The sequence below is a fragment of the Rhinolophus ferrumequinum genome, chromosome 18, assembly GCF_004115265.2.
Source record: "Rhinolophus ferrumequinum isolate MPI-CBG mRhiFer1 chromosome 18, mRhiFer1_v1.p, whole genome shotgun sequence".
Taxonomy (NCBI): Eukaryota; Metazoa; Chordata; class Mammalia; order Chiroptera; family Rhinolophidae; genus Rhinolophus; species Rhinolophus ferrumequinum.
Genome location: NC_046301.1, coordinates 43,494,309 through 43,517,712, shown reverse-complemented (window position 1 = coordinate 43,517,712; position 23,404 = coordinate 43,494,309). Strand labels below are relative to the sequence as shown.

The 23,404-nt window shown below is 46.5% G+C and overlaps 1 protein-coding gene across 9 annotated transcripts; it reads right to left on the bottom strand.

Annotated features, from left to right (window-relative positions):
• Window positions 1-1,292: 1,292 nt before the first annotated feature.
• On the bottom strand, window positions 1,293-10,988 carry LOC117038099 (tumor necrosis factor receptor superfamily member 10A-like). 9 transcript variants are annotated; one of them, XR_004425625.1, is made up of 9 exons: window positions 10,900-10,988; window positions 9,931-10,044; window positions 9,122-9,233; window positions 7,958-8,031; window positions 7,761-7,871; window positions 7,433-7,550; window positions 7,071-7,174; window positions 6,498-6,680; window positions 1,293-2,480 (listed from the first exon to the last, which is right to left on the bottom strand). XR_004425625.1 is itself a non-coding variant. In XM_033134746.1 (9 exons), the coding sequence occupies exons 1-9, from the start codon at window positions 10,913-10,915 to the stop codon at window positions 2,475-2,477; spliced, it is 771 nt and encodes a 256-aa protein (XP_032990637.1). In that variant the 5' UTR covers window positions 10,916-10,988; the 3' UTR covers window positions 1,293-2,474. The 9 variants fall into 9 exon arrangements, 6 of the variants coding, with proteins under 6 accessions (XP_032990637.1, XP_032990642.1, XP_032990641.1 ...); XR_004425626.1 differs by having other exon boundaries at window positions 7,143-7,174; XM_033134746.1 differs by lacking the exon at window positions 7,433-7,550 and adding an exon at window positions 3,064-3,114.
• Between the last annotated feature and the right edge of the window lie 12,416 nt (window positions 10,989-23,404).

Genomic DNA, 23,404 nt, shown 5'->3' with positions numbered 1-23,404 from the left:
TACATAAGGTTCCTTATTTAATTTGGCCATGAATCCGTAAGTACATGAGTATTTTATACATAATGGCCTTCTTTATATGGTTTAATATTTCCAACAAACTCTTCAAAAGTGGGCCCCTCCACCAGAGAGAAGAATGAAAGGATACCCAACCAATAAATAAAATCTTAAAAGTATCATATTTGCACTGGGTAGAAAGCTATAAAGAACCAATTTCATGGGCTCCCGAAACTTCTGTCTGGTGGAAGATACACAATAGACATGTAAGCAAATGAATAAAGCTGACAAACACTGATAAAAGTAACACTTTAGAGGAACACTCAAGTTCTCTGAGAAAGGCACAACTGAGCTGAAATCGGACTGACAAAAATTCCTTCACATCTCCATCTGAATGTACAAGGGCAGAGCCTCTTGCACAGAAGGAACAGCAAAAACAGGAGACACTTGTGTCTTTCAGAAAAGGTGGGGCCAGGGAGTGATGTCAGAAAGTAATAGGAATGTAAGTACCAAGGCCACAGAGTCACCCTTTCCCAAAACCTCCATGGACACCATGCCCTGAACACGCCCAAACGTTTAGGCAATTCCAGTTTTGTCCCAGTCACACCAGCCCTGGAACAAGACCACACACAGTCTTGAGATGGAAAAGAACAAAAGCCCTGAGAATTGCTTCCTCCATCAAATTATACTCATGAGTCTGGAATACGATGGAGAAGGGTTTTGGGAAAGAAGGGCTGAGAGAGTTTCTGAGGATTTTAAAACTAAGGAAAAATGATACAAGGACAAACCCTAAGGTCTCAGTCATACTAGGCCTATAACTCACAGTATTTAAGAGTTGGTATTATGTGTTGAGTTGTTTATGCAGAAGGCAGGTGCTTACATCCTTAAATAGCCAATCTGGACCCAAAAAGGCAGTTCTGGGGCTCGGATTCACAAACCACCAGAAGAATGAGGGTCCATCTTGTTGCGACCTGCACAACACAAGCAGTGGGAAGAAACGAGGGAGGCGGCGAGGGCTAAGTTAAGAAATAAAGACACAAACACTTATATAGTAAGAAATCACAGAGGACCAAGGGACTCGCAGTCATAAAAGACTGGAGCCCCGAATCGGGTCCCTCCTGAGTATTTATTGATTTTCCAAAAGGCGCTACTGATTCTGAGCAGGGTCTGTTAAAACACTGCTTAAGACAAACACCTTATCACCAATACCCATTCATTGTCGTAAATCAACCTAAACAGACCTTCCCCAGACGGTCGCTGATACAGTATGCTAATCCTACGGAGGAGCGGATCTCTGTATTGCTTTCCCATGAGATAAACGAGGAGCCAGGAGGTTCCGCTCCACTATTGTTCCTTGCACATCAAGGTCTCTGCTGCTTGAGCCAAGGGTCAGCAACCGATGATGGAACTTTTGAGAGGAGAGCTTCCTCTAAGCTTTAGCAATATTCATGGGGGTCCCCGGGGTCCCATCTGGCTTAAGTCGTCCCTCCCTAGAGGAAACTTACTCGTCTTCGACCGCGGACCCTGCATACTGGGACCTAGACAAGAGACTTATTAACTCAACCCCCTAGGGCATACAACCCTGCAACCTTCCTTCCTAAGGAAAGGCTAAGGGCACAGACGATCAGGCTGCTATGCGACAACACATCTAGTACTGAGTTAGCAAATATTTAACACTAATCCTGAGCACCGTCCACGCTTCCTCCCTGAGACCAGATCCCTGTTCTGTCTCCCCTGAGCCCAGATGAGGCTGAAGGTTCATTAACATGTCCCGAATGGCACAGGACATAGAATGTATTTGGCACCTTAGATCTAACGCATCCCCCACCCTCCCCGCCCACCATAGATGAGAACCATAGATGAGAACGAGGCCCACCCACAACTTTCCAGTTCAGGGACACCCAGACACAGGGCTGCACGTGGATACCACTTCTCTGGTCACTTGTAAACTTTTGTCTATAAATATTATAAATATTCATGTACCTATGAAATTATCAAGTGGAAAAGGATGGTCCATGTGGAATTTGCCAGTCATGTAATCCATGGTAGAGTTTCTTCATGTACTATTCAAGGACCCGCAGCATCTTCCAGCCTGGTGTCCAATCATGCTGCTTCTTCCAGGAGAAAAGGTAAACTAGGAAAGCTCTGGTTTCCTAAAGAGATTCTTTTCACTCAGGACAGAGCAGAGCCTGCCCCACCTTCTTCATAGACATACTTCCCAGAGCCCACCAGGTGGTCCTGAATCAACTCCTTTGCATGTCTTTCCCCAAGTGTTTCCAAGGCGTCCAGCAGGGTGTTGACTGAGGCAGCCCGCCCCTCGTGGCTGAGCCAGGTCACTAGCATTTCATACAAGGCTTCCCTGGGGTTCCAGACCTGAGCTCTGGCGACGTAGATATCATTGTCGTTGAGGCCCAACAGCCTCATGAGCGGGTTCCAGGACGTGAAGGGCACCATGTTTGTGAAGTAATCAAAGAACAGCCTCAGGCCTAGGTGGGGGAAAACCACAGAGACAGTCAGACGAGGTTGGATACCCTTTAGAAACGGCACAGGATCCTCCATCAGGCCTAGATCTGAGCGCCCCCTGTTGGCTACCTGCGCTTCCGAGTCCCTTACCAGCTTCGAGTCAACAAAGCATTGGGCCACCCCTGTCTGGGTCTCACCTGCACCTATGGCACTGTGGGGGGTCAACATCAATAGCGGACCCTGCCCTAATGGAGGGCTGAATAGCCCACCTGGGAGGGTAGACGGACGCCATGGAGAGAGTGAGCAGTGTGAGGTAGGAGACAGAGGCTGGGACAGACTGTGGTACAAAGGTCCCTCAGAGGAGGGAAACTGAGCTTGTCCTGAGAGTAAGGTCCCAGGGCTGCCACATCTGTACCTGTGCACAAAGCAAGGGCCTGGACTTGGCAAGATCTCTAGCTTCACACTCAGTACAGCCTCACCCACAAACTGTGGCAGGGCTGGATGGGGACATACGCTGAGCAAGAATGTAAGCAAAAATGGGGCAAACCCACTCATCTCACTGGGGATTAAATGAGATGTGTGTGGAATGCACTGCACACCACTGACCCAGAGAAATATGAAGTGAGCCAGGAATACTTGCTTGTAGTTTTCTAATAGCTGCATTGAAGAAAATAAAAAGAAACAGGTGATACTAATTTTAATAATATATGGTACTAACTCAGTGTATTCTAAATATTATCAATTGAACATGCAATCAATATACAAAAAGTTATTAATGAGACATTTAAATTCTTTTTCCTGAAATTCTTTGAAATATTGTATCTAGTATACAGTCAACTCTTCAAATTTGGCCTAACCACAGGTCAGGTGCTCGGTAGCCTCCCGGGGCCAGCAGGTGCCCTGCTGCACAGCATAGCCCCATAAGTACCCTATTTGTGGGTGAACCTGGCCCTGAACAACAAGGGAGAAAGCGTTGGAGGGAAGGACAGGGAGGTACAGAACATTGTTGGGATGGGGTGCAGTGAGGGGAGAAGAAGAGGTACGAGAGGAGGATTTAGGTTCTGATGATCCAGTGACAATCATAGGCCCCCTGCGTCCAGCATCCCCAGCTCTGTACTGCTCTAACAGCTATGGGGATGGCAGTTAGGACATATCCGTCTTCCCTCCACTCCTGCTCTGTTTCCCCCAATAAAACACTCACTTCAATGAGGCCTGCGTTGTTTGCTGGAACCAATGGCTCTTTTCTCATCTGAGACCCTTCAGCTCCCGCTGTATAAAACAGCGGAGAGTTCCGTTTGTCCCAGTCAGGAGTCCTGGATTCCAGAAGGGAGCCTGACAACCAGCCAACTGTGTGACCTGGGGCATCCACCTCCCCTCCCGGGTCTCTATGGAGACAGAGAGGAACCTCCTACCCTGCACCTCTGACAGGCTGTGGCTTGTGTGCCCATGGAGGCCCACGTTCTTTGTGGTATTGCTCACTCCTTAGGTGTCTGTTCCATCTTGACAACTGTATACACCTGAGTAACCATCACCCAGTCAAGACATGAAACATCCTCTCCACCCCACACGCTCCCTTCTGCCCCTTCTGGTCCACTCCCATCACCCCATCAGGAGATAGTCACTCCCTCACAGGCACTTATGTGACTCAAATGAAGAATATATAACGGGGCATTTGGGGAAATCTAAGTAAGTGTTTATTCCATGATAGTGAACGTGCCTTGATCAATAATAATGGTCCAAAATAATAGTCTAAGGGAAATGAAAGCCTTATATATTTTCCAGGGACACTGAAAAAGCATTTGGTAAAATTAACCTCCAATTTTGTGTTTTAAAAAACACCTCAGAATTAAGGGCTGCATCCACAATGATGAGATTTCCCATGTTAAACAAAGACCAATGTCCTTCTCAGGAGTGACAATGGAGGCCTCCCCAGCAAAGTTTAATCGAGACTAAAACACCTGCCTGCTGTCAGCATCCCTGAACATTGTTCTGGGCATCCCGACCCTTACAGCAAGAAACAGAACAAAAACACAAGGTGGGAGCTCTGAGGGGAGTGGAGAAAATAGTCATTATTTTCTGTATGATTGCGTTCTTATAAAACTCTAAGGATTAAACAACAGTACTTAAATATGAACACATATTTGCATGAATGTTAAAATTGGAGGCGGCAATAAAGGAGAAAAGAGAATCACAAGACTATCCAGTTCATAAGGTTATAGAACACAGGTAATACAAAGCCACAGCCTCGACAAGAAATAGAAGGACTTCATCTAAAGAGAAACACATACCTAGTTGAGGTGTTAGAAACCACTTGATGTGATAGTTTATCTCCCTACGTAAGAAAAATATAGAATATTGAAAAGATTCTTCGTAGATTATGAATTTAACGTAATGTAATATAATATCAATGAATTTTTGGAACTAAGAGGAAAGCTGATGTATAATTCTAAATTTCATTTGGGTAAAAATAATAAATTTTGAAAACAGGGACATGAAATTTTCTCTATCAGATAGTAAAACATATTAGAAAGTTTCATGACAGAATATTATAAATAATAGAATCCCTTTTGTGTAAATAAAATATGCTGGTGTACATATGTATGAATACACACACACACACACACACACACACACTCACACACACTCAGACGGCATATATACAAAGATATTGGGAAGGAATCACAAGAAATTATCTCTTGTTGTTAACTGAAATAAAAAAGCCAGAGACTGGAGAAGAGTGTGGCAAGTTTCAGTACTCACTGAGAACCTTTCGGTACTATGTAAATTTTCTTACCTTGGATATGTATTAACTACTTTGAAAATGTGTCAAAGTGATTACATCAGATGGAGAGATTATTGACCATTTTTGTTGGTTGGTTTCCTGTTTATAACTCTTTTTATGATTTTTAAGTGAGGTGTATCAATGCAAGAAAAGAACAGAAAAGAAATGTGGAGGTGAAAAGAGGTAACTGCCATATGGCCATTCACAGGCAATAAAGGAGGGAGATGGCAGATGAATGTGGGACAATCAGACCTTAACCGAAGTATCTGGAATGAGACAGGGACTCAGAACAAGTCAGGGAACACCTCATGACATGTTGTATCACAAAATAAATTTCATTCATATTATATAGCTATGTACTGCAAGTCAAATAATTTTTAAAAGCCTACCTAAGATCAGAGAAATTTATCTTATCTTTTGCTGCATGAAGAACTCTCAAAGCTTGTGAACGATGAAAACATAAATATACCAAAAGATTAATTACTTAACATACAAAATACTGCATATTAAAATTAAAATTTTAGACCAAATGAAAGAACAAATCTTCATGAGTGGAAGCTCACGAGAGCTTGTCGTACAAAACCTTTCATAGACAAGACACCAATGACTTGCAAAATACTTACAGAAAAGCAAGCATTAGTCAATTTTTTTCTAGTTACCAAAAAAGATGACAACTAATTTTATATTAAACCTGTTGAACTGATATGATCCAAAATATCAGAACTGTGTGTCTATGTGTGTGTGGTGTGTGTATGTGTGTATACGGTAAAAAGTAGTTCAACCTCCTGACAAAGAAATTTTACTTCTTTTGGGAAGTGAATCTACAAGCATGATCAGAAATGGGGACAAATATTTATTTTTAAATTGATTCAACTTAATTTTGAAATAAATTTGAAATTCTGAACATTATAAGGAATGGCTTAACATTATGTGACAATCACACAGTAGAATGTTATGTAGCTCTAATGCCATCATTCAACCTTCATGGGAATAGCTCACTCTGTGGCTGCCTATTCTATGCTCTAGGGATATGGTGAACACACTACAGACAATAAACAGAACATTCCGTAGAGCTGACAGTCCACATATCAGGTGGCGGGCTCCCTCTGCATGCAGCCCCTTTCCCTGCAGCTCCTCGTCTCCCTCCATCACCACGTCCCCAGGGGATGGGACCAGACCAGCATCGGCCTTCCCCTGTTTCTACCACAGTCCTGGACAAGCAGAAGGCCAGGGCCCCTCATGGCTGTCACCCACTCACCAGCAGACGCTCGGCTTCCACCGGGGACTGTATGAGGACACATTCCAGCTCTGCAGGCTCCTGGTGTCCCAGTTCCTGCTCACAGGCCTGCATGGACAGTGAGCTTCTGTTGCTGATGATCTCGTTGCGGAAATTGTCCAGAACCCCAGGCCCTCTTGGGGGACACCAGCGCCGGAAAATGACCTTGGAAAGGCAAAGAGCTGACTCAGGAGTCCACACCCAGGTTCCATGCAGGGTCTTAGGGGACACCGTGGGTTCTACTGCCCCACACCCTCCCAAGGCTGTCTCCTCAGGCTGGCACGGGCTCAGCGCATCCAGAACTCTGCTGCTGGCACCAGAACCCTGGTGCTGTGCTAAGGGGGTTCAGCACCCCTGTGTGACACCCTCACACCCCTGGGTGCAGGGCTATGGGTGAGGGTGTCACAAGCAGCAGGAAGGACAGGGCTTGGCTTGCCCCCAGACCCGTGGGCTGCTCCCAAAGGACCAGTTGCCCTCTTAAAGTCAGCCCAGGCCCCCCGGGACACTTGAGACAGCCAGGGGCAGCAGTACAGGACAAACTGGGACCATGCCTACCCAGGGCCTTGCTGTGGGTAGGAAGCAGTTCCTGAGGGCTGATGCCACCAGGTCCTGGAGAAAGCAACTCACTGTGTTCATGCACTCGGGGTCCACTCCACAAGCTGGAAGAGAAGGGATGTCTGTCTTAGCAGTGGGGAGGGCCCTCTCAGCAGCACCTCCCTCCATAAGGACAGCGCTGGGGACAGGGCGTGGGCTGGGGGCTCAGACACTGAACAAACAGTCCCCGGAGCCTGGTGACAGGGAAGGGACAGTTCAAATCTGGAACACTCTCAGGAGGGGGAGAGAAGGGGAAAGAAGTAAAATTAACATGTATTAAATCTCTGTTGGGTTCTGCTCTGACCAAAGCTGTATAAACGCACCTGACCCTCTCCTCCTGACTTTTGTCATCCAGTTGACACCTCTCTGCCCTGCTGGGGGCCCTGAAGAACGGGTCCTGCCCTCCCAGACGTGGCCAGGGAGATGAAGTGACTGTCAGCCCTGAAACAGGGCGACTGATGATCCCAACCCTGAAGAGGTGCAGGTGAGGGGGGAGGTGGAGGGTGGTCACAGGGAAGGAGAGTAAAGCCAGGCCAGAGAACAACAGGGATTTGAGATATGGAGGGAAGGGCCTTTCTGTCTGAGAAACAGCAGGAAGTGAGGGAGGCAGCAGAGAGTGGCAGCGCCTCCCCATCATCCCGCCAACCTCACCTTGACGGATGCGCCTCCTGTGACAATATGCACATGCATATGCACTCAGCAGCAGCACCACCAGGGCACACACAGTCCCCAGTACAATTCCAAGCACCGGCTGTGAACGGCCTGAGGAGGGAAAGGAAGTGGTGGGCGGCCCCGGGCTGTGCTCACTGACTCTCCAGGAACCGGTGCCTCCCCAGTGGCCTGGGTACCTGATTCTTGTTTGACACACTGGAGGTCGCTCCACGAGGTACAGGGCTCAGCTTCAACCATGCCATCAGGACACCTAGGTATAGACACAGCGAGGTTGTGGAGAGGTTCTGTGAGGTAAGAGGAGGAGAAAGAGGGAGCAACCTCCCGCCTAGTGTCCCCTGACAGGAGAGTGGAGCAAGAACAATCTATTCTTGTCTGCATGAGGGGTCCCCTCACTTTGCCTTTGAAATCCAGTGTGCAGTTTTCACTCACAACGTATCTCCAGAGAAACCGTTTGAAGTGCTCCATTCCCGCTCAGGCCTAGTGACTAGTGTAGTGGACAGCATGACCTTCCTGCTGGGGTCGAGAAGGAGCTGAGCATGGTACTTTAGTCCGTAGGGCTCCTGCTAAGTGTTCAGAGCTGCACCTTCTACAGGAGCTGGGCCTTCTCTGTGAGGCCTGCACTGACCTGCCCGGGCTGCAGGGGGAGCCCCCAGGAGGACGTACCTCACTCTAGGCCAACAGTCAGAAGCCCTGTGGGCACAAGCTGAGCCTCACCCTCTAGTCCACCTTTAATACAAGGAATCTCTCGTCCTCCACCTGTTGACTGTCCCTACCAATCACAGCCAAACTGGAGGTCCGGGGAGAGGGAATCACTACTGGCCCCTAAATCTGAAAACTAGGGAAATGATGCATCTCACTGAGATCATAGCAGCCTGGGATTAGGAAATCTTGAAGGACCTACAAGGTCAGCCTCGTTCTGACTTTGTAGGTTGTGGGCACTTTTCTCTGCATGGACCTTCCCTGAATAACAAAGTATTTAAAAGTACATTTTCTGACTGAATTGGAATAAAGATTGATGTGACCCAGGTTGGTCCATGTTATTTCCTTCAGATTTCCAAAACAAGCAATCAACCATTTCTGAGGGCTCCTAGAAGTACCATGGGCCCTAAGAAGCAGCCTACTGTGCAAATGGAAAACTCAACCTGCAAAGGGGAAAATGCTGAGGAGGTGTGGGAAGGGGGCGCTGCAGGAGGCAGTGTGAGGACATGCAGATGGCCGAGGAGGGGCCACTGTAGGCTCAGAAGACCCCAAAGGTGCAGGGAAGCCATGAAGGGGCGTGGGGGCGTCTCTCTGGTGATTCCCTTGAGTTGTTGAGGGACCCTTTGTCTCCCATGTCTCACCGAGTGCTGCACCGCTGGCATAACTCAGGGGAATTTTCTTCGAGGAACGTGCCAGATTTGCATCGACACTCACTGTCTTTGGTCGGGGTGCATGAACTTATCTCCTCTTCATCTGGAGACAAAGGATAACATTTGGGGGATATGTTTCCCTCACGTGTCCCTCTCTCCTTTTTCACCACCCACATTCCCATTCACTGTTAACCAAATAATGTGGGAGGCCATTTCCTGCACACAAAGGATAGCCACCCGCCACTTGTCACCAATAGAGGCATGAATCATGATTCATTATTTGTTACATCCAGATGGGGAAGAAATATCTTTTAGCCCATGTGGTCATTAAGTAGGGCGGGGTATAATCTGAGAGACACTGGGTGGAGAGGAACCCTTGGGCGACTTCCCAAAACCTAGCTCTGCTGAACAGGCTGCGAGGGGCCTTGGGCCGGGAAGGCTGAGGGAAGTGGAGCACTGCCCAAGAGGACGAAGCATAGGGCTAAGCCATGTCCCAACTCGAACCAGCACTTTTCCACTCGGCCACACCGTCTGTGCTGTAACTAGAGTCCCCCAATCAAAGGACAGAATATCACCCTGCTTCCAAATAATGGTCTAAAAGATTTCCCTACTGTGAGCCATGCATTATAAAAATAATTTCTGTTTTCATTTGATTTTATACACCTAAGACATATCATGAAAATGGGGATGGTGAAGACCAAGTTGGGCTGGAAATCAGGTTGCTGACTCCCCATTCGATACAATTCCCATCGCATCACCCGGTACCCTAACTGTACGCATGGGGTCGACAGGGTCTCTACCTGGACGGCAACTAGAACAGACTTGGCAAGAAGAGAGGTTATTCGAATGACTGGTGAAATCCATCCCGCGTGTGCATGGTGCACAGTCTCCACTGAATTCTGATAGATAGAATCCTGGGAACACAGAGGAAAGCTGGTGAGTGAACCCCCACAGGACTCCCAGAGGCTGGCAGTGGCTAGTGGAAACCATTTTCGGCCATCGGGGGTATCGGAACAGAAAAATCCACTCTACCTGGCCTTAGTTTTTTCTCCATTTGTATATCTACCACATACCTTAGACCAGCGCTGCCAACAGAAATGTATTACAACACATATTCATAGTTGCCATGTTAAAAGAGTAAGACGAAAAAGGTCCAATTAATTTGAACTATGTATTTTTAACCTAAAATACCTAAGATGATATAATTTCAACATGTAATTAATATAAAACATTGAGATATTTTACTTTAATACCTCACTCAAAAAATGAAACCCATGCTCCCTCCACAGTATTGAGGGTGTGAGATTTGCTTCCACCTCTCCTTGTGACCCCTTTACCCCCCCTACTCACCCCAGTTGCCCCATCGTTTTGCCTAATCAAGCCTACCCCTTGCCTCCTGGGGCCATGGTTTCTGGGAGGCTCTCTCAGGACCACTCTACCTGGCTCTCAGCTCCAAAGACAGTGGCTGTCTGCACCAAAGTCACCATACCCAGAAGCCTCACCAACCCGGCCTCTGTTCCACCCACCACAGAATTATCTTCACAGTTCCAATCTCGTCTCTCTGTCACATTCATCAGCCTCACTAGATGCCATCCTAGAAGGAGACCTCCAACAGGGCATGGGCCTCGTGCCCTCCACTAGCACAATGCCTGGCACTCAGAAGGCATCTAATAACTATGGATACAGAACCAGGAACTGGGGGAGTCAGAGAGCTGGAGGACCTGGAGACAAGGCAGGGGCAAGCGTTGGAGATCACTCTTAAAATGTACCTGGAGGACACCACATGTGCTTCCATTCCTGTGGGGCAGCTCGTTGCTGGTGAACTCTGTCCTGCCCTGTGGTCACGGCTGAGGCGGTGGGAACCTGTGCAGACAAAGCAGGGATGGGCATGAGTGGCTTCCAGACTCTCCTCCCTCCCAGGACCCCCTCACTTTCCCTTCACCCCACCTGCCAAAAGCAAACAGAACTGGGACCTTTCCTCTAGCTCTAAACTCTCATTCTTTTGCATTCATGTTTGTCCCTTGGTCTTTGACGCTAGCAAGTAACTTACACTTGAAAAAGTTTTCGGTATTATTTTCTCTTACACTAAAACAAAAAAATATATTTCTCTTACAGTAAAACAATATATTTATTCCAGAAAATATGGGCAAGGAAAGTTTTTATAAGAATACAAAAACTATGTGTCACCCCCTTATTTAGAGATAGCATCCATTATTTTGTGTCTTTTAGTTCTTTTATTCTCTCTCTCTCTCTCTCTCTCTCTCTCTCACAAGTATTTTTAGTAATGAGGGTTAATACTAGGTGCACACTTTAAAAAAATGAGGATACAATATCACACATTACAAAATAAACTCTGGTTTTAACCTGACACGCTTTCTCCAAAATGAGGCTTTCAACGTACCACAAAATACCAGTCACACAGGTAGAGGGAATAGCTACATAGGGATTTAGGTCAGGATTTGTGTGTTGAAAATGACATGAAATTGAGTGGGGTCCGAGGACATTAATGTGGTTCTGATTTTGAAGGTACTGTTTACAGGCATGAATGTCCTCATTTGTAGAAAATAAACACTGAAGTATTCAGTCATATTATTTATCATGTCAGCACTGATTTTTCAACTGGTTCAGATAAAAAGGTGTTCGTTTAGCTTTTGCAACTTTAACAGAGGAGTGTAGAAAGTGAAATTAAGCAAAAAAGAAAAAGTTAAAATAAAAACAGTCTATGCTGAGCCCAGTCCAGCTGCAGAAATGGAAACAAGATAAAAGCAGCCCTCTCCCAGATGAAAACCTGTCAAGTATTTGGTGGCAGCTAAGCTCCCCTGTTTCCCTGAGTCCTCCCTTTTCCAGGCTGGGCCTCAGTGGTCAGGCAATGCCTGAGTCTCTTTTCTCTGCTCGCACAGTGCTAGTCCCTCCTGTCGTCCCTGGTTCTCCTCTCATGGATTCTTTGCCTCAACATTTTATTATCAACATTTTGAAGCACTTAATAAGTTTAAAGACCTGTACAATGAACTCCCATGTACTCACTTTCTGGACTCTATAACTAATATTTTGCTATCTTGCTTTATCACTTACTTCTTTTTCTATCCACCCTCTGTCCATTCCTCTGTTTGATTGATTGATTGATTGATTGATTGATTGATTTAAAACACATGCATCAACCTTTTTTTTTTTTTAATTTTTTTTACTGGGGAAGGGGAACAGGACTTTGTTGGGGAACAGTGTGCACTTCCAGGACTTTTTTCCAAGTCAAGTTGTTGTCCTTTCAATCTTAGTTGTGGAGGGTGCCATTCAGCTTCAAGTTGTTGTCCTTTCAGTCTTAGTTGTGGAGGGCACAGCTCAGCTCCAGGTCCAGTTGCCGTTGCTAGTTGCAGGGGGCGCAGCCCACCATCCCTTGCGGGAGTCAAACCAGCAACCTTGTGGTTGAGAGGATGTGCTCCAACCAACTGAGCCATTCGGGAGCTCAGTGGCAGCTCAGCTCAAGGTGCCGTGTTCAATCTTAGTTGCAGGGGGCGGAGCCCACCATCCCTTGCGGGACTTGAGGAATTGAACTGGCAACCTTGTCGTTGAGAGCCCACTGGCCCATTGAGAGCCCACTGGCCCATGTGGGAATCGAACCGGCACCTTCAGAGTTAGGAGCACGGAGCTCTAACCGCCTGAGCTACCCAGCCGGCCCCATCTGTTTGATTTTAATGATGAAATTCCATTGCAGATTTACGACATTTTTCTTAATACTTCAGCATGTATTTCACTAACAAGCATTCAATATTGTTTACAGTTTGTTTTTTTTAATGGTAAAATATACAAAGAATGAACACAACTTTTAAGGGTACCACTCGAAGAGTTTTGAAAACTGCATACCCTTGTATAACTCAAATCCTCCATCTAGATCATGGAACATTAGCATTATCCCAGAGATTTCCATCACGCCCTGCTCAGGTAATTCTAGTCTGCACCACCACCCCAGGCGGAAATGGCCTTTATCAGATGCAGGAAGTTCCTCTCTGTCCTAATATAGTCAGAGATTTGATCTTGAAAGAGGGGTAAATGTTCTCAAATGCTTTTTCTGCATCTATTCAGCTGTTCATAGTTTTTCTCCTAAACACTGTTAATATAGTGAAAAACACTGATTAATGTTCTTATGTTAATCCAACACTTATTCCTGAAATTAATCTCACTATGTCATTGTAGTGCAGGGGATCCTGCCGACTACGCCAAGTGTCGTGCGGGGCGTCTGGCGGGGTCTCCGGTCCCGCCCCCCACACAAGAACGCAGGACATGGTGAGGCCAAAAAGGAACACCCACGGAGCCATAGGTAGGGGAGTCATACCACTATACTCTCGCTGGCGGCTGGGTTGGAGACACAGGAACAGGGAGCAACACAATTCCCAACCCTCACTGCGCCGCTTGCAGGCTCAGCCACCATCTTCTTGCTAGCTCCCCTTTTCTCTCTTTTCTTCTCTGCTAGCCTCTTCTCCTAGCCTAGCCACGGCAGTTATATTCATGGCTAATGGCTCACTGGTTACAGCTGACGGCCAACTAGCCACAGCTGCTGGCCATTTGATCACAGTCGATGGCCATTTACTACATGAGCCAGCACCCTTCTATGTGAGGCCGAGAGCCTGGAAACTGCTTTTTGGGGCTCTGTCCCCACACTCCACCCCTACAGGCTCTCGCCTCACAATCTACGCGACAAGCGTCTTCCGCGAGGGGCCCTGTGCGAGGAACCTGGAGGTGAATGCTATTTCCTGGACACAGCCAAGCTCTCTGGTCACAGCCAGGGTTTCTCAGGGCACCACCAGTACTTCTGGGCACAGCCAGACTTCCTGGACTTCTTAGGGTCCCACTAGTCTCCCCGGACACAGCCAGGGTTTCTCAGGGCACCACCAGTACTCCTGGGCACAGCCAGACTTCCTGGACTTCTTAGGGTACCACTAGTCTCCCCGGGCACAGCCAGGGTTTCTCAGGGCACCACCAGTACTCCTGGGCACAGCCAGACTTCCTGGACTTCTTAGGGTACCACTAGTCTCCCCGGGCACAGCCAGGGTTTCTCAGGGCACCACCAGTACTCCTGGGCACAGCCAGACTTCCTGGACTTCTTAGGGTACCACTAGTCTCCCCGGACACAGCGAGGTCCTCTTAGGGCACTGCCACTCTCTCTGGGCACAGCCCGGCTTCCTGGACACAGCCAGGGCCTCTCAGGGCACCGCCACTCTCTCTGGGCACAGCCCGGCTTCCTGGACACAGCCAGGGCCTCTCAGGGCACCGCCACTCTCTCTGGGCACAGCCCGGCTTCCTGGACACAGCCAGGGCCTCTCAGGGCACCGCCACTCTCTCTGGACCTCTCAGGGTACCGTACTGGCCAGGGCCTCTCACAGTCAAGGTGCTTACATATTCTCAGTGGCGGCCGGTCAAGACACAATAGCAAACATCCCCCAGTTCCACTACATGGTGGTATGTTCCCAAACAAATAGTCAAGCTGTCCATTAAATTAGGGATGGAAGGCAATTCCCCATAGTCCATAGTCATTCGCCAGGGCTGTCCTGGGGGTGAGGGACGACCTTGACCTCACCCTCAGGCTCCCACGGAGGACTCAGCAAGCCTTTCCTCCTGGGACTACAAGTCCTGCATCCGGGCTGCCTCAGCAAGCACTTCCCAGCTCACAGGGCCGCAAGGACCTTTGCTTTCTCCGGCCTCTGCTGGTTGGGGAACCGTCCACGTCTTCCCACCCCTCCACGGGGTTCCAGCTCTCAGGCAGCTGCTCCTCCTGGTCTTCCTGCAACTGAGTGTTCATATGCACAAACTGCTCCACTGCCCTTCGGAGAGCTTTGGCCGACACCATACCCTGCTCGCTGCGCCATGTGTACTGCAGGGGATCCTGCCGACTACGCCAAGTGTCGTGCGGGGCGTCTGGCGGGGTCTCCGGTCCCGCCCCCCACACAAGAACGCAGGACATGGTGAGGCCAAAAAGGAACACCCACGGAGCCATAGGTAGGGGAGTCATACCACTATACTCTCGCTGGCGGCTGGGTTGGAGACACAGGAACAGGGAGCAACACAATTCCCAACCCTCACTGCGCCGCTTGCAGGCTCAGCCACCATCTTCTTGCTAGCTCCCCTTTTCTCTCTTTTCTTCTCTGCTAGCCTCTTCTCCTAGCCTAGCCACGGCAGTTATATTCATGGCTAATGGCTCACTGGTTACAGCTGACGGCCAACTAGCCACAGCTGCTGGCCATTTGATCACAGTCGATGGCCATTTACTACCTGAGCCAGCACCCTTCTATGTGAGGCCGAGAGCCTGGAAACTGCTTTTTGGGGCTCTGTCCCCACAGTCATGATATTTATCATATTTAAATATTGTTGAATTTGCGTCACTATTTTGTTAAGGATTTTTGCATCTATTTTTAAAAGGGATATTGATCAGTATTTTCCTTCTTTTGAAATGTTTTTGTCAGGTTTTGGGTTTAGGTTACGCTAGCCTCATAAACCACTGAAGAACTATGTTTTCTGACAGAGTTTGACTAAGATTGGTGTTATTGCTTCCATAAATATTTCTAGAATTTACCATTGAAACAGTTCAGGCCTACAGTTTCCTTTGTGGTAAGCTTCTAGATAATGAATTCCAATTCATAAATAGGTACAGGGTAATCGGGTTATATTTTCATTTTGTGTCCATTTTGTAGGTAGTGGTTTTCAAGGAACTGTCCATTTCATCCAAGTTGTCTAATTTATTGTCATAAAGTTATTCATAAGATCCCCTTTAACGGATGCAGACTTTGTTGTGACATCCATCATTAGTTCCTGATACTGGGATTTTACATTCTATCTTTTTTTCTTTGTTACTCTAGTTAGAGGTGTATTAATTTTGTTGATCATTTCACAAAACCATTCTCTTTTTATTGTTTGTATTTGTGACATAACAAGAAATATATATGTATGTATATTTAGTCTCTGCCCCCAGTTCTTGAAACAGCTCATAAATCCCTCTAATTCCTCACCCATGCAGGTGATAGGAGCGTCTTTAGTTCTAATGAGGCTGCTTCAGGTGGTCTCCTTAACAGTTTCAGGGTCTGGACTGGTTACCAGAAAGACCAAGCTTGGCTTTTTCAGCCCCACCCCCATCCTTCAAGAAGGGAAAGGAGGTGGGGATTGAGTTAATAATTGATGCTGCCTGTGTGATAAAGGCTGCATGAAAATCCCTAAACTATGGGGTTCAGAGAGCTTCCAGGTTGGTGAACACATGTTGGTGCTAGGAGGGTGCTGTACCCCAACTCCACAGAAACACAAGCTCCTGCACTTGAGATCCTCTCACACCTCGCCCTATGTACCTCTTCATGTGTTCATCTGTATCTTTCATAATAAATCGATGAACGTGTTTCCCTGAGTTCTGGGGGCTGTTATGGCAAGTTATCAAACATGAGGACTGGGTGGTGGGAACCCTTGAGTTATTGGCAAGTCTGACAAAAGTGTGGGCAGCGTGGGACTTATGTCTGGAGTGGGGGCAGTCTTGTGGGACTGAACCCTTAACCTGTGGGTCTGCATTAACTCCGGGTAGTTACTGTCAGTCTTCTATTTCACTGATTTCTGTTCCTCCTGGTTACTTCACCTGGTCAAGCTCTCAGCTTCTGCCCTGCCCCTTCCGCCCTAATCGGGGTCAACCACCGGAAGTGGGAAGTGAGAGACCGTGAACTCCAGGGAATGGAATCACGTGTGGTTGGCAGAGCCCGGCGAGCCACGCCTGGCACATGGCACAGAGCCGATGTTCAGCATTAGGTCAGGGCGACGCGCTTTCGGGCCGCAAGAACCAGTGCCTGGGGTGGGGTGGGGGGCGAGGATAACGCCAGGGCTCTGGTTGAGCCGTTTTCCTTACCATAGAGTATTCTGTTCACAATGTGCACGTGTTTACTATCAAGTTCTTTAATAACACAGCAATTTACTGTGTCCCCATAACCTCACTCCCAGCACCACTTACTCCTCCCGGAGTGTTTTCTCAGCACGTGCTAAACATCCATAGAATTTACAGTAACCATGACGGCAGGTTTAACCTATTTGTATAGGCTTTACAATTTAAATACGCGGCCAGTAAAGAGAGTTAGAAAGATAGGAAGGGGAGAGAGAGAGAAAAGAGAAAAATCAATCCGTCTGTCACTCTCTGAGGCTTGTGCGCCAAGGACCGGGAGGGGGACGGCGGGCTCTTGCTCCCTTTCGGGCCGGGTGGGTCCTGCGGGGCGATGGGAACCCGCTCTTCCCCTGACTCTGCCCGGACAAGCCCTGGGCACCCGGTCTCCGGAGCAGGCACCCACCGTCCCCACTCCTCAGTCCCCTCTCAGTCACCACGCGCGCCTTCCCGAGCCAAGAAAGGCGACGGGGACTCACCGGCCACGGGAGAGCGAAGACGACGAAAATCTGCGCCCCGAGACCCCAAAGCGGAAGCCTGGCTCCCCGCGCCGTGTGCATGGGGGCTGGAGACCGCGGTGCCCGGGCTCCCGAGGTGGCCAGTGCGCTGTGTCCCCGCTGCCCCGTGCTGTTGGGGAGCGATCCTGGTCCGGATAAAGTCTTCCTCAAGAGTCGTCTGTGATTTCGTGGGGCGCGGAAGGCCCCGCAGCCTGCGGGATGCGCGGACGCCCGGCGTCTATACCCACCTAGCCCTGCTCCACTGTTACACCCTGGCAGCGCTGAAACTCAGTCGGCGGCGAATGTGAGGTAGGGTAGACTTTCTGCGATCAGGTCGACGTAATTATTTCTGCCGTGAAATTAACTTCCTGGCTCAGAAGAAGAGCCCAACTTCTTGATTTCACGGGAAGGCAGAAGGACTGCGACCCAAACTTCTCGGAGGCGGCTACCCTTTATGTGTGATTCATCCGGGATCCTGCCCGCATCAACAGGAAGGAAGACATTTGAAACCTCCCAGATGCTAGGCTGTGATCAAATTCCTGATCCTGCCCCCTTTCATTGGCAGATGCCCATTCTGTTCATAAACCTTGAACTACCCTCCTGTCTTCTGACTACAGCCTTATGCCCACTCCGATTCTGCCCCAGACTTCCTCCCTAACCAGCTTCCATGGATGTGCGAGAACGTGAACTTTCAGGAAGGAATATACAAAAAAGAATGGCTTCAACTCTCTTCCAACCTTTTCTTTAAGTCTTTGCTTTTTCACTTAACAATATATCTTGAATATTTTTCCATACATGTCCTTTGAAATCTCCCTCACTCTGTTTAACAAATTGCACAGATTTCCTGCCTTAGCCCTGGGTTAGACTCTAGTGGGAAACGTGGAGGAGAGCCGAGTGAGGGATAGCTGATGTTCTAACTATCGTGTTTCCCTGAAAATAAGACCGAACCAGACAATCAATTCTAATGCGTCTTTTGTAGCAAAAATTAATATAAGACCCGGTCTCATATTATGTTAGATAAGACCAGATCTTATAGTAAAATAAGATGGGGTCTTATATTAATTTTTGCTCCAAAAGATGCATTAGAGCTGATTGTCCGGCTAGGTCTTATTTTCCAGGAAACACGGTAGGTGAGCCTGGGTGATATGGGGCCCTCATCCCTCGTTCTTGTTCCTGATGGCAGAAGTGGCCTCTGGAAACTTTCCTGCCCCTGCTGAAAAGTGAACAGGCTCTCTTAGTCTGGAACAAACTGCCAAGCAGAGTCCTCACCAATGGCAGGCAGCAACTCACTCTGTGTGGGCAGCTGGGGGGCGGGGGGAGGGGGGGGGACGACTGCGAGAGAAGGGAGGGGAGAGGAGCCTGAGGAAGGTTTCACTACTCACTGCAATCATTCTGTATTGTTTCCATTTTCTCTTATTTAATATGTTTTAATGTCTTTTATAAAGATCAACAGTGGTTAACCCCGATGGGGGAGATTATTGGATACTTCTTTTTGGTTTTATACCTTCTCTTTATTTAAAAAAAAACATGTGGTGTTGATGCAAGAAAGGAATGAAAACACAATAGTCTGTGTGGATAGAGACCAAGGTCCACACGAATATTTGACCTGTGACAAAGGAATTAAAAGCAGAGGGAAGTGGGAGAATCAATTGCTACATGGAGTTAGAGGAGACTGACTCAGCACAATCCGAGTAAATCTACACTTCATATCACAACAAGCATATGTTCTATGTGGATATATAGCTATATGCCATAAACCAAATCATTTTACTTTTTTTATTAGTTTCTGGTGCACAAAACAATGTAATAGTTAGACATTTATCATTTACATCCCTCTCACTGTGTCAACCCCCCGCCCCCCATCCACTATCCCTCTGACATCGCACGCAGCCATTACATTTCCACTGTCTCTATTCCTAATGCTGTACTCCGCTTCTTGTAAATACACACACACACACACACACACACACACACATATATATATACATAAAAACTTGTAGTTATCATTCATTATTGTTCATCTTCAGCTTCAGGTGTACAGTGCAGCGATCAGGCATCTACATCATCCCTGAGGTGGTCTCCCTAACGAGACAAGTGTCCATCCATAAACCAAATCATTTTAGAGGCCTCCTAAGAAATTAGAGAAGTTCATTTCTCTAATGGTGGATGAAAGACTTTCTAAGCTTATGATTAATTTTAAAAAATGTATAGAATTTAACTCCTTAAAAATTTAAACTTCTGGAAATAAAAATGGAAACATACTAAGAATCTGTTATCTGCATTTGAGAAAATGAATGACATCATGTCTTCACAGACAAGACAAAAATCATAAAAAGTTCATTTGAATAGATTGAAACAAAACGTGTGAAACACAAGTCAGTAAACAAAAATGCTCATGAGAAAAAAAAACAGAGAAATGGCCAAGTAATTTTTTTCCTAGTTAGTAAAAATGAAAACAAAACAGTGGTGATGTCAAATCAAAACAATTGAACTATTGGTTCAAACCAAAACTGTGTGTGTGTGTGTTTAGAGAGAAAATTGCAGAGACACAGGTGGGGCCTTGGGGCCTCTCAGGAACTCTAGCTGAGAGGGAGAGCAGGGGCCTAGAGTCCAAGAGAGGGGAAATGTGTGTCCGTGAGCTTGCAGGCCTGAGCCATCTGCCCACTGATGAGCATGCAGAAAGGCCTGTGGGGAGAGAGAGTGAAGTTGGCCCAGGAGGTGCGGGAAGCCCACAGGAGAGGGGCCAATCAACCCCAGCAACCAGGGCCAGCTCAACCCTCACGGACCCAAGGCCCCTTCTCAACTGCTCTGTCAGAGCTGGTGTGCACCATGCAGGAGCCCCGCAGGCCCAGGTGCAACCCAGACAGCCACTGGGGAGGCTGTGGGGGAGCCAGCCAGGGCTGGGGTCCCTCTCCCTGGGGGAAGGAAAGGGAGAGAGGAGGGGCTGAAATTCCAGTTCCCCAAGAACCTCACCTGGAAATCCAGAGTCAGGGTGGGAGACCCATCCATGCAGGGCAAGCTGAAGGCATCAAGGGGGAAAGGAAGGAGTGAGAATATATATGAGGGCATTTTGGAATATATAAAGTAAAGGTTTATTCCATAAATACAAAGGTCCTTGATCAATAATAGAATACCAAATCAATAATGTAAACAAGGAAATGAAAGCATCTTCTCCTCCATGAAGGTTGAAAAAGTATTTGGTAAAATAAAACACCAATTTTGATTGTTTAAACCATCTCAGCATAGGAGGCTGCATCCAGAATGATGAGAATTTCTATATGAGATTAAGAACCAACATAATTCTTTGTGGTTAAATAGTAGAAGATGAACATTGTTTAGAAAGTTCTGGCCTATGCAGATGTGAAATAAAAGAGGTAGATTCTTGCATGGAGCAGGAAGAATCGTCATTATTATCAATAAGACTATTTTTAAAATCCTGAGGTTTAAATAACAATACTTAAATATCAATGTATATCTAGCTGAGCATTTAAAACATAGCAGAAACAATGTTAGAAAATGTAATTACAAGAGGATCCATTTTATATAGTTTACAAAACTTAAAACACAAAGAAAATAGCCTTGACAAGAAAGTAGAATAATTTATATGAAGAAAAACACAAATCTTAGCTGTTATAATAAAATGTTTGACTTGAAATGCTATCTTCTTTGATAAGAAAAATATTGAAGATTGACAATATCTCAATTCTTCTTAGATTACTTTTTAAAATTTAAGGTAAATTTAATAAAAATGCCAATTATTTTTGGGGGGAGGGGGTTAGAGGAAATCTTATGAAAGAATTCAAATTTTATCTCGGTAAAATATGTTTTGAAAAAGTAAGGAAATTGTATTTGCTTTTTGAGGTATTAAAATATATTAGAAAATTTCATTGGGAAGAGTATATTATATAATATCTTTCATTAAACAAAATGTACAGATATATATACATATATGTACATTTATATGCATGTTAATGTATATATACATGGCAGATGTATAAAGATTTTGGTTAAGAATCATAAGAAATTATCTATAGTATTTCCCAAAAATAAAGAAGGGGGGAAGGGTCCTGGGGAAATAATGAGGAGGTCTCTGTTCTCTGAGAAACTTTCTGTACTATTGAAATTTCTCCCTTTGAACATGTATTGCCGTCTTTTTCAAAATGTCAAAGTAGTTAATCAGAATGGAGGAATATTGGCCTTTTTTATGTTTGTTTTATTTTTTTACATTCATTTTATGAAGTAAAATGTGTATCGATGTATGAAAGAAACAAAAAGGAAGTCTAGATGGAAAGATATCAATGTCTACATAAACATTTGACTTGTGACCAAAGGTAAACCAAAAACAGAGGGATATGGGAGTCGGTTGCTAAGGGGGTTGGGAGAACCCGAAAGTGACTCAGAACAATTTAGTGACTCAGCTCACTTTAAATCAATCACAAAATGAATTCCATTGAGGTTACAGCTACATGCTAAGAATTTAATCTCTAAAATAATAAAAATAATCTCTAAAAAAAACCAACTCCCCATGACATTAGAGAATTCCATTCTTTTCTTATGTTGGGGAAATGTCTTTCTGAGTTTTACTTTCTAAAAAGTAAATGCATCTACAGATTTCACTAGTCAAAAATTAAAACTTCTCTATATTAAAATATTAGACCAGTGAAAGGACAAGAGATTAAGAACTTAGTTTCTGTACGTGAGCAATTGCATGGGCACAAGAGCATGTCTCTTAGAAAGACTCTAATAGACAAGACCAAAATCGTATGCAAAAATAGTCAAAACAAAGAACTACAAGCTCAAATCAATTAATTTTTCCTAGTTAGAAAAAAATGAAAAAACAAAAGCCTGATCAAACCTACTGAAGTGATAGGCACCAAATCTCTGTGTGTGTGTATGACTGTGTGTGTGCTTGTGTGTGTGAATCTACAGTACAAATGTACTCCTTTGAGTTGACCAAATTCTACTACTAGGAAGCGACCCTACAGACATGATTAGGAAAATGGATATAGATTTATTTTCAAACATATTTAATGTTATGATAATTTTGAAATAAATTAAAATTATTGTAATGAGGAATTATGAAATTATGTAATAATCACACACTGGAATACTATACAGTCCTCACCAAGCCTACAACAAAGATGGGAGCACCCATTCTGTGCCTGCCTGTTCCAGACTCTGGGGATACAGTGAGAACTGGGCACACAGGAAGACCCATACCTTCCGTCGAGCTGACAGTCCACATATCGGGTGGCGGGCTCCCTCTGCATGCAGCCCCTTTCCCTGCAGCTCCTCGTCTCCCTCCATCACCACATCCCCAGGGGACAGGGGACCAGACCAGCATCGGCCTTCCCCTGTTTCTACCACAGTCCTGGACAAGCAGAAGGCCAGGGCCCCTCATGGCTGTCACCCACTCACCAGCAGACACTCGGCTTCCACCGGGGACTGTATGAGGACACATTCCAGCTCTGCAGGTTCCTGGTGTCCCAGTTCCTGTTCAGAGGCTTGCGTGGACAGTGAGCTTCTGTTGCTGATGATCTCGTTGCGGGAATTGTCCAGAACCCCAGGCCCCTTTGGGGGACACCAGCGCCGGAAAAAGACCGTGGGAAGGCAAAGAGCTGACTCAGGAGTCCACACCCAGGCTCCACGCAGGGTTTCAGGGGAAACCGTGGGTTCTGCTGCACCACACCCTCCCAAGGCTGTCCCCTCAGGCTGGCACGGGTTCAGCGCATCCAGAACTCTGCTGCTGGCACCAGAACCCGGGTGCTGTGCGAAGGGGGTTCAGCACCTCTGCCTGACCCCCTCATACTCCAGGATAAAGGGTTATGGGTGAGGGTGTCACAAGCAGCAGGAAGGACAAGGCTTGGCTTGCCCCCAGACCCG

Bases quoted from the DNA above. Each gene is read 5' to 3' on its own strand.
- LOC117038099 (XM_033134746.1), bottom strand. The intron at 7,872-7,957 runs GTACCCAGGCCA...TTCCCTCCTCAG, and splicing joins GTGTGTCAAACAAGAATCAG to GCCGTTCACAGCCGGTGCTT. The intron at 6,681-7,070 runs GTAGGCATGGTC...TGCCTTTCCAAG, and splicing joins TACCCACAGCAAGGCCCTGG to GTCATTTTCCGGCGCTGGTG.